We start from the raw sequence: 11,320 nt of genomic DNA, 5'->3' as shown, positions 1-11,320 counted from the left end.
CTGAAGAGGATATGCACTTGAAATGGGTGTTTCAACAAGACAATGACCCTAAAAACACCAGGAAACTAGCAAAATCTTGGTTACAGTCCAACAAAATTGAGGTTCTGGTGTAAGTACCCAGCCCAATTCCCAGACCTTAATCTGATAGAACACTTGTGGGATTACATAAAAAATGCTGTTTCTGAGGCGAAGCCAACAAATGCCAAAAAATTGTGGGATGTAGTCCAAGCATCCTGTGCTGGAATAACAGTTGTCAGGTGCCAGAAGTTGGTTGACTATGCAACATAGATGTGAAGCAGTTTTAAAAAACTGTGGGTATAAAACTAAATATTAGGTTAGTGATTCACAGAAATGCTTAAGCCCCTCCAAAAAGTACATATTGTGAGTGTGTAACGATAAATGCAGACACTTTTTTAGAACAACCCAATGCTCATTTTTGGTTTTCTATAAAGAAGTTAAGTTATATACATTCATCGTCCTGTTTTAGGATTAGAAAAAGTGTTCTGTTTCCAATTCATGGAAATAAAATCTAGTGTAAAGATTTTGTGATTAATTCATGTTTTTTGAACACACCGCTACTATTTTGAACACTACTGTATATTGACTGCCCAATCAGAATAATATCTGCTTGGGCTCATAAGGAGAATTTTAACCAAAGCACTCCTCTCTGACAACTTATGCCTTATCATGGTATTATTGGGTTGTCCTGGTGGGCGAGTCCATTTTTAACTAAATGTTGATTACTAACTATTTTACTTCATTTCATGATATTTTCATTATTCATCTTGTAGGTTATTCCTGTAGCTGCACGCTTACTATCTGAAATCTTCACTGGGGAAATCTCCTGGTCGGCAGATAGTATAAAGCTTCAAATCTCACATCCAGACTTAAAGGATAAGATGGTGGAGCAATTTAAAGAACTTCATCAGTTGTGGCAAAGTCAGCAGGCCCAAGCTATGGTCCCAGATGGAGGAGCAAGTGCCGCTGTAAATGTAGACTCTGGCCCATGGCCTATGCATACAGGAAACATGCAGTAACAGGACTGCTGGATGGAGAAAAATGTGGTTCATGAAACTAGATGGGCTTGACAATGAATGACAGCAAACCACAGCATTTTAGGGAAATTGTCTTCATCTACTGGAGAGGAGGAGGTTTAGGTTCTCAAGTCACGTTTGTCCAGAATTAGAATAATACTTTATTGCTTCAACTGTAGGAAACCTCAGGAATAAGGTCTCACAATCTTCTGGAGGGGAAAGAATGAAATACAGAAACTCTTGACCAATATAACGGTGTTTGATGTTTACGGTGTCCATCCTCAAAGATGTTGGTGTGAAAAAAACCCATGACATTGATCTATGTTCTGTCTAATGGTGAAATCCTGTATTTTTGTAATATAGCTGGTCATAAAATACACAAGTAGAGAATAGAAGGGGAACAGAATACGGATGTAGGTTCCGGTCCTACTTCTTCATTGTAAATTTGTGGCCTTCCGCTGAGGATGTTTTTATACATCTAAAGAAAATGTTACAATGAGTGAAGAGGAACAAGGAGGGGTGTGGGTTTTTTTCCTTTTAAAGGGAACCTGTCACCCCGTTTTTTCCGTATGAGATAAAAATACCGTTAAATAGGGCCTGAGCTGTGCTTTACAATAGTGTATTTTGTGGACCCTGATTCCCCACCTATGCTGCCGAAATACCTTACCAAAGTCGCCGGTTTTTCCCCCAGATCTTGCTTATTTTTCCGTTGGTGGCGTAGTGGTTTGCGCATGCCCAAGTGCCGAATCCACTGCACAGGTGAGGAAAAAGAGCGCGATCTGCGCTATTCCCCTGGTGATCGGTGGGGGCGGCCATCTTCCTGTGGCCGCGCGTGCGCAGATGGAGCGCTCTGCTGCCCGGGGCTTCAGGAAAATGGCCGCGGCATGCCGCGCGTGCACAGATGGAGATCGCGGCGGCCATTTTCCTGAAGCCGAGATGCGAACACGGCTTCAGAAAAATGGCCGCCGCGATCTCCATCTGCGCACGCGCAGCATCCCGCGGCCATTTTCCTGAAGCCCCGGGCAGCAGAGCACTACCATCTGCGCACGCGCGGCCTCAGGAAGATGGCCGCCCCCACCGATCACCAACGGAATAGCGCAGATCGTGCTCTTTTCCTTCAGCTGCGCAGTGGATTCGCCTATTGGGCATGCGCAGACCACTACGCCACCAACAGAAAAATGAGCAAGATCTGGGGACAAACAGCTATGTCACCACACCCATATGACCAGACCAGCGTGAGTGACAGCCCAAAACGGCGACTTTACAAAGGTATTTCGGCAGCATAGGTGGGGAATAAAGGCACAAAAAATACACTAATGTAAAGCACAGCTCTGCCCCTATTTAACGCTATTTTTATCTCATCTTGAAAAAACGGGGTGACAGGTTCCCTTTAACGTAAAAGATTCCATGTTGTTTTTAAAGGGAAAGTGTCAGCAGGACTTCACAGACCAAACTGTGTACATGTAGCTTTCTCGCAGACAAGTCCAGCAATACTTTTCCATAGCCAAACCATACCTTCGCTACTGAGAAATCAGCCTTTGACTTGAGGTGCAAATGAGGCTGAAGCTAAACTATTTGTAGATCTAATGCCTTTGTCACTCCAGCTCTACCCTCTTCTTGCTTGCCCAACAGCCTCGTTGCTGTGTGATTTCAGGTAAAAAGAGCTATCAGTCAACTGGAAGGAAGCAAAGCTGGGCTGGGAATAGAGCTGCAGTGACAGAGGCATCATATATCTACAGACTCATTTGCATATCCATTCAAAAACTGATTTTTATAATGGAGAAAAGGACTGCCCATGCCTTTGAAAAAGCTACAGCCATAGTTTGTGGGTGAAATCCTGCTGACAAATTCCCTTTAAGACGGAATAATAACCAGATTGTTCTGCAGAGCAGTGGGGTGTAGGCTAAATAAATGGGATTTTTGGAAAGTGTTTATTTGGTATTGCAGCTTTATTCCAGTCACTTAAGCTTTAGTAAGAAGAGGTCCAGCACTTCTATACAAAGGGAAAACTAGTATGAAAGTGACTTTCAGGTGAACTGTTGTATATAAATATTAACTTTTCATGTGTTTTTTACTGCATTATGATTTGTATTACAAAAATCTACACAAGAACGTCCATTTTGTTTTGTACATGATTAACCATATAACCGGCCTGCACTCTTGAGAATAACCGCACTTACTGATTACACACAATGTGAATTTGCACATATAGATGAATAATGGTGAAGGAAAACAGATGTCATACCTACACAAAATATAAAAACAGGAACAAATGACTTCCATTACCAGTGTCTGGCAGTACTGTCTGCTTCTTAAACTGCACAGACCTTAGACAGTCTTTAAGAGTGCCCGATTTATCAGAGGCCGATGGGGTTTGGTGTATTTTAAGGCTGGCTATCCTATGTTGGCACCTCCTAGGACTTGGCTGGCTTTGTTCCAGAGAGGTGAGGCACAATTTTATTACACTTTGTTGCCTGTCAAGTCATGTCCCTTTACCAGACAAGTGTCTAAACCACATATGGTGCAAGCCATAAGTTTATATGTTTGTTTTTTTTTGCCACATTTAGTTTTATAAATATGCCTCAATGCTCTGTGGTATTATAGTGTCTATTCCATCGAGAGAAAGCGGCCATATTTTGTTTTTCAATTAACAGACCAACCCTTAATTTTGTATGGAAACAGCTGGTTTTCTCTCAAAACAATGCAATATCCACATGGGTCTGAAGGTGTAACCGCGCCCTTTCTTCTACAAAACCACATTCATCAACGATTAGCTGCTGCATTTGCCGCCATTCCATGAGGCCTCATCCAAGGCATATTGTAGAATTCCTAGACATTTGATACATATGGCGCCTGTACCACACACAAGTTATCCAGCCATAATATTAAAGGGAACCTGTCACCCCCAAAGTCGAAGGTGAGCTAGGCCCACCAGCATCACGGGCTTACCTACAGCATTCTGGAATGCTGTAGATAAGCCCCCGATGTATCCTGAAAGATGAGAAAAAGAGGTTAGATTATACTCACCCAGGGGCGGTCCCATCCGATGGGCGCCACGGTCCGCTCAGGGCCTCCCATATTCATAGGATGACATCCTCTTCTTGTCTTCCTGCCGTGGCTCCTGCACAGGCGTACCTTATCTGCCCTGTTGAGGACAGAGCAAAGTACTGAAGTGCACAGGCGCCAGGAAAGGTCAGAGGCCCGGCACCTGCGCACTACAGTACTTTGCTCTGCCCTCAACAGGGCAGATAAGGTACGCCTGCGCAGGAGCCACGGCAGGAAGACAAGAGGACGTCATCCTATGAATATGGGAGGCCCCGAACCCGCGACGCCCCTGATGCCGGTGGACTTAGCTCGCCTTCGATTTTGGGGGTGACAGGTTCCCTTTAAACTTCGGTCCGGTGCACACCTGGTCACCAGAGCTTGTGTATAATTGGCAACAAGAGAATGGTCCGCTCCGGAAAATGATGCAACTAAACAAGGGCCAACTACCATGTATACTTCCTTATTATCACAGCATTACTCAAGATCAGGGGTTGTGTTCCTACTCTGTGCCCCCCAACTCCACTTCTAGGTTTTGTAGTTATGTTTCCTTTGTCTTGAGAGATAATAGGGGCAACCGGTGGCAGCATCACTTGTGGAGGAAGAGCACTGTCACGCAAAGTGGATGAGAATACTAAATGTAATGGGGACAGGGATAAATGGCTTGCAGCATGTGCCCACCTGGGGTTATCACTCTGCAGGGGGGGCTGCTGTAGATATGTAACCTAGTAAACCATACGAGTGACTCACAAACTTGGGTGGTATAGAGAGACAGCTTGGTCTTATGGTTGTGTCTGTATGCAAATCGCAGGTAAATGTAATGGAGGAGGGCTGCCTTGACTTTCCTGCTCCAATCCCATTATTGGAGGAAAGAAGAAAACTTGTCCATGTACGCCTCACCCTGGCCATAATGCACTTACATGCAGGAGTTAACTTGCCCTCTATACCACAGCACCATTATGTCCATGGCTCTAGTAGCATTTGCATACGAGAAAACAGTTCACAAAACGCCATAAAGCACATATTTTGTCACACAAGGTAAAATTCATTTTTGTAAGTTTTATTTGCACTTTTTCTTTTCACAGAAAGTTTAGCTGCATATTTTTTTTGCATTCACGCAAATTTTTATTTCTGCCAACTGATGATCTCATCTGACGGCTTGCTTCTTTTTTTTTTTTTTTTTTTTCTTATCCATTACAATTTTTTTAAAGTATTTTCTTGTATTTTATTTTTTTTAAAACAAGTCCATCAAGGAAAGCTCTACACCCTCCTAACCCCACCGTCTTCTCCCCTCCCCAATCTCTCCCATAATGCATATGTAGCACTTGGGCACACAGCATTGCCTGGAGAACCCCTTCACCCCCGAATATTAGGACAATGTGGCACTGTGGGGGATTGGGATATCAGTACACTTCTGGCACGGTTTGATCACCGAGGTTCTTACTACTGTGGAAACCACAGCTCTACAGGGAACATTTTCCTCTGACCAGAAGTGAAGGGGTTTAACTTTAATGATTTTTCCCAGTTCTTTACATTATCTTCAGCACACGTTACATGGGGACGCCATCCACAAAGCTTTCTGGTCTGTGTTTGCCCTTGCTTTGCGTCCCCCGTTTGGCATCACACACTATGGGGTATAGAAGCCAATCCACAATGGTTCTCTGTTCGGAAGGTGCCGTCTTAGTGGCCTGGGTAACCTGACTTCACTGAGAGGAACAAGAAAAGAAAATCATTATATGTATGGGGTCTACTTACATGTACCACAATCAAAATTCTGCCTAATCCTAAAAAATGAAGATATTTTACAACAGTTACAGGAATGGAGGGGTGATGGAAAAAAAACAAACAAGGTGACGCTTGGTCCTGGGCTTCAATACTCTACGATTGTAAATTTACAGAGCAGGATTAAAGATCCTGCAATCTATTAAGACAGCCCAAGACACCAGCAAGAAAACAAAAGTAAGTTTATCGCTTTTGTCATGGAAACCGGTTCCCTTCAAAGGGTAAGGGCTGTCACCATGAACCAGAGCTTGGCAGCAGGGTGTATATTTTCCTGAAACACACCAGCGTTTCAAAGAAAGCATACTTTAACCCCCTTCACACATGATGTACATTTGTTACATGTCATGTCCCTGCCTTTGATGTGGCTCGCACGCTGAGCCCGCCCCTTTCTCCACACATGATGGTTGGTTTAATCAGCCATCATGTGCCTTTATCAGGTTAACAGCAGAGCTCCACCCGCGGCTATTAACCTGTTAAATTCTGCTGTCAATCTCTTAACAGCGGCATTTAACACACCGGCAGGGGGGAGGGTGCCAGGGGTATGCTGATGAATTAAAATAAAAAAAGTTTTATTGAAACTTCTCATAAAACTGTCTTATCACTCCTGCTCTACAACATCATGCCTGGAGTTCAGATTTCATTTAAGAGACAAAAGCACTTTTTTTAGGCTAAAGTCCTCACTAAAAAATTAACTCTGCTATGCACAAATTGAGTGGCAAATGTAACGGCACACGTACAATGATGCCACCATGTGAATAGATGGAATGAAAAAGCCTGGTCAGGCTTCTGTTCTCAGGGGAAGCTCCTGAGATACACATTGTAATCAGTCTTGAAAATACATTCTGCAAAATGATGGCAATTAAGGAAATCCATGTACAATGTGTAGCTTCAGATGGGTATGTGTCAAACAGGAGCTACAGTTTCGAGCAGGCGGTTGTACCAGGTATGAATCACCTGTTCCCACCAGCAGTAAAACCCAACCTGGGATCCAAAGCAAACAACTCACCGTGGCAGACAGGCTGGTGACGTAGGAGCACTGCTATCGGAATAACCTGGTGAAATCTCTCAGAGCCCAACACACCTGTTTACATTCCTCCGCACTGGAACACACAAAGGAAAGTCAGTAGCTACCAGGCACAAGGGTGTGGGTCACAGAATCACCCAAACACAGGCCAGAAAATGCAGAAAGGTAGAAGGTTCCAAAAGTGTGATGTGGAAATAACATGACAACGCACACGTATCCCAGGTGATGGCCCCTTGGTCTATCGGGTCGTCCGATTGACATCAGACCTGGTCTTTGTGTGATACTGCTGCACATCTTGTCTAATGCGTGGTCACCCAGTAATCTGTCTCACCTTGTGACTTGCTTATGGAAATCTGTTAACTGTTTATGTGTCACTGTTATAGCACCCCCTGACATCTCCTTTGGTAAACTCTTCAACGATGTTTCCAGCCACCTACAAAATGTCTGAAAGGAGAAATAAAAAAAAAAAATGGGTTCACTCGCATAAACTCGGATTCTGAATATGCAAGTTACAAACAAAGAATTTCGGGAAGAAACTTGCCCAGTTGGGGTATGTTCACGTCGCATTTTTGCACCAAAGGAATGCAGCATTTTAATGTCCCAGCTAAGTGAAGGTGATTTCTGAAATCTCATGCACATGTTGCTTATTTTTCCCATACAGATTTAAAGCAGTTTCAAATCTGCATTATGTCAATTCTTTCAGTGTTTTTCACCCATAGGGGAAGACACATAAAAAAGCAAAGCATCAATAACACACACAAAAAAACACAGCACAAACATGCGTTTTTGCATGTATGCATTTTTCCAGCATATGAGAGTCCACCAAAATTGACTTCCACTGAATTACTGCACTAGCCAAAGTCATTCATTCCAAGGCCATCAGCCAATATGAGCAAAGAGATCCACAGAGAACGTTTTCCTTACCGGCCTGTCGTACATCATGATCTCCCAGATGACTTCAGCCACATCAGGCAAGGTATAAGGTGGGAGGCAGAAACAGCACGAATGTAGAAGCTGACTAATCAGTTGTTGTCCAAACTGGCCCAGCACCTGTTGGATCAGGTCTTTCCGTACCTCAAAGTTTTCTTCATGCTGGGAATTGAGACAGAGGAAACAAGACTTGTAAAGCTTCTCTGATGGGATCCAATACCATTCCTTGTTACAAAACATCTCATTTTCACATGAAGGAAGATTTCCTATCTTAAGTCATTATAAATAGAAAAATAGTATTTACAGTCCCTAAAAGATTATTCCCAAAATGTTAGCTTTTATCCACAAGATGGTAACTTGCGATCGGTTGGGGTTTGTTATCCACACTGATCCCGCGAACAGGGCTCTGAGATGCCCCGTTGGGATAAAGCAGTAGCCACACATGTGAACCTCCACATTATTCAATCTCTCTGGGACTACAGGACATTATTCAGTACAGCACTCAGTTTTCACCAGTGTCACAAAGAATGAATGGAGCACTGGCTCGAAAAAGCAGTGAACAGAATTTTCTTGTTTAGGCTACCTTTCTTAGGCAGGTTTCAGGCAAGTCATGTTCCGAGAATGAACCGTGATATCCAGAGAAACAAGGAGCCTTCTGATGCAAACTTGGCCGTAATCACATATTTCAAGCTGCAACCTTCCCTAGTCATGTGTAAGGATGGCTGGCTGCCTAAGAAAACACAGCTCGAGACAAGATTCAACAGACAGAGAAGTGTAAAACAAAACTTCTTGGCTGACTGCAATGTTTTTATTTTCTATAGCTTCATCCTTCTCCTTTCAGTCTTTGTGTCCAGCTCTAAAACTGTCACTTATTCAGCAGAACAGGTTTACAAATGGACTCGGAGCAGTATGAGGCTGGAGGAAAAAAAAAAATTTTGAGCTCAATGATCCAAGAAGCTTTTATTTCTCCAATCACAGCCCTACTCCAAGGCTGACTGAAGAGATCAGTCATGATTGCTCATGATGTTGATCCTCTGATACTTGAGACACAAGCCTTGAGCAGAGTTTCTTCAGGCTGCAATCCATCCTGACAAGATCGTGCTGCAGTTTCATATATGTGATGGCGGCCATTTTTATCATATTCCCGGAGAATCTCTTTAACAGCCTCATACAAGCCTACGACACTCAGGTCGTGAGACCTGCAGCCGATCAAACAGCAATCATGTGAAACCATCCTTAGACTGGAACTACATTATATTTATATTATCTCATGTGTACTAGGTACACTTCTTGTTGTTTAATTACTTAAAAATTAGTTACAATTTTTTTTTCTTTTCAAAATGTCATCACCTCAACTACAGGAGACCTAAATTATCTTCATGAGCAATGAATTAACTCCCAGGCTCCTCCACCTACAGCAACCATTCAGCACAAAGTAAGACTTACATCATTGGACACCCCAGTGTGGATAAGATCACGGAGAAACTTCATGACACTACAGTTGGCATCTCGATGGTCTAGTGTTGTGGCAGCGATGGCCCACTGCAGAACATGCACCAGGACCTGGCTGCTCAGCAGGACAACAGGACAACGCTGGATGAACCTAAGGGAGCACATACACAAGGTGACATGATGAATGCAAAGAACTGGAAAGAGGATATTGCAAATACAAAACTAAATAAGCCTAATACCCAGAGTGATGGACATTACACATTAATTTACAATCAGGAAGCAATTGATAACTGTGGCAAAACAGAACAGAATGGGGTAAAATGATTAAAATGGTTGGACAGTATGTGGCATAAGTGCACTCAATCAGCTCATAATAAGAGGATTCCTACATACATTACCTTGTTAAGAGCCGGAACATGTCATCTACTGTATCTGGATGATTACGGAGCCCATTTGGATGCTCAAGTAGTTGAAAGGTGGGAACACATAGAGCCTGGTATTAAACATAAGGAAAATGTCAGGTAATTTCACATTACAAGGCAACAATGCTTACATGGAAATAGGCTGCTGCAGAAGGAAAGCAGAGCTTTCTAGCCTCTGGGAAGAAACGTACCTGCAGCATATCAAGCAAACCTTGCTGACAACCTTCCTCCATTCCATACTCATCCACCAGAATGCTGCCTAGGTAGAGGAAGCATGAGTGTGGGTGCATCTGGTACACGTCTACCATCTAGTGAGGAAACACAAAAGTTAATGTATGAAGGGATAAATGGAATTGTAGACACAATAACACATCTAAAGTTTACAATGCTGAAGTTCAGTAGATTTGAGAAAAATACAATAAGTGTATCGGAACATGATAGCGACACATACGAGCACCATTGTATGGATACAGGGTCTTGAGAAACTAAAATGTGTGCACTGGTGATCAGTGCTGTAATCTTCTAATAATAACAAATCACTTGGCACTCAAAGGTTCTTTTGCAAGATGAAAGTGAACATTTCGTTTATTTGTGCATCCAGTTCAAAGATTTTTTAAATGTTTTCGGTCTAATCACAAGACCTTCATCAGAAACATCTTTTACAATACTGAACAATATATAAAATTACATGATTATAGAAAACAGAATCACATGATGCACATTTAGAATCACACATATAAAAGAAATTCTAATGGATACTGCTCAAGACTAAATACATCGCATGCTATATAGAAGGTGACAGCTGTGGCGGTCAGAACAGATCCAGACTGGTGCTCCGTGAGTCGTGGAACTTTCAAAGTTAGGAAGTGCTATTTTGCTTCCAGGTACCGTGTACAGTGCCGTGTCTGGCGCATGCATTACTATTATCCACACTTCAGCAGTAGAACTTTATTCACGGGCTCTGCACCTTTTAATGACATCCTTTTTATGCATATGGTGGTTTCTCTGTATAGTGCTTGTTGTCACGTGCTGACACGTTTCTTTACAGCTGGATACCCGGGGTCGGCATTTGCGCTCATTAACTCATGAGGTCACATCTCTATTTTAGGTTTTCACCCTGCACTCTTGCTCCTAGCGCTATGGCCGAGCGCCCTGGAAATCCTTTTACTCAGTATCCTTCGGGATATTTAGGTTGTATTTTCACCTATAGTCCTTCTACAGGGCTTAAGATTCATATCATACTTCATATCCGATGTTTCCTTATCCACGCTCACAGCTTATAGCCTCCTAAGTTTGAAAGTTCCACGACTCACGGAGCACCAGTCTGGATCTGTTCTGACCGCCACAGCTGTCACCTTCTATATAGCATGTGATGTATTTAGTCTTGAACAGTATCCATTAGAATATCTTTTTTATGTGTTAGTTTTTATGTGTGATTCTAAATGTGCATCATGTGATTCGGTTTTCTATAATCATGTAATTTTATATATAGTTCAGTATTGTAAAAGATGTTTCTGATGAAGGTCTTGTGATTAGACTGAAAACGTTTAAAAAAATCTTTGAACTGGATGCACAAATAAACGAAATGTTCACTTTCATCTTGCAAAAGAACCTTTGTGTGCCAAGTGATTTGT

General features: G+C 42.6%; 2 protein-coding genes across 3 annotated transcripts in view; one reads left to right on the top strand and one right to left on the bottom strand.

The window, feature by feature from the left end:
* The window catches only part of IRF5 (interferon regulatory factor 5), an 86,922-nt gene extending 85,394 nt beyond the window's left edge, over positions 1–1,528 (top strand). Inside the window, exon 9 of the mRNA XM_077264382.1 lies at positions 792–1,528. Within this exon, the coding sequence (XP_077120497.1) occupies positions 792–1,037 (246 nt within the window). The 3' untranslated portion in view covers positions 1,038–1,528. The remainder of the gene's footprint in view (positions 1–791) is intronic.
* Positions 1,529–5,120: 3,592 nt separating this feature from the next.
* The window catches only part of TNPO3 (transportin 3), a 67,824-nt gene continuing 61,624 nt past the window's right edge, over positions 5,121–11,320 (bottom strand). For both annotated transcript variants that reach the window (XM_077264381.1, XM_077264380.1), the window contains exons 17-23: positions 9,878–9,994; positions 9,663–9,757; positions 9,259–9,415; positions 7,807–7,974; positions 7,214–7,326; positions 6,865–6,958; positions 5,121–5,782 (exon numbers count right to left, since the gene is read on the bottom strand). In XM_077264381.1, the coding sequence (XP_077120496.1) occupies positions 6,898–6,958; positions 7,214–7,326; positions 7,807–7,974; positions 9,259–9,415; positions 9,663–9,757; positions 9,878–9,994 (711 nt within the window). In that variant the 3' untranslated portion in view covers positions 5,121–5,782; positions 6,865–6,897. The remainder of the gene's footprint in view (positions 5,783–6,864; positions 6,959–7,213; positions 7,327–7,806; positions 7,975–9,258; positions 9,416–9,662; positions 9,758–9,877; positions 9,995–11,320) is intronic.

Source organism: Ranitomeya variabilis, chromosome 5, assembly GCF_051348905.1.
Source record: "Ranitomeya variabilis isolate aRanVar5 chromosome 5, aRanVar5.hap1, whole genome shotgun sequence".
Classification (NCBI taxonomy): Eukaryota; Metazoa; Chordata; class Amphibia; order Anura; family Dendrobatidae; genus Ranitomeya; species Ranitomeya variabilis.
Note: the sequence above shows the minus strand (reverse complement) of the source record. Positions and strands in the feature narration are given on the sequence as shown.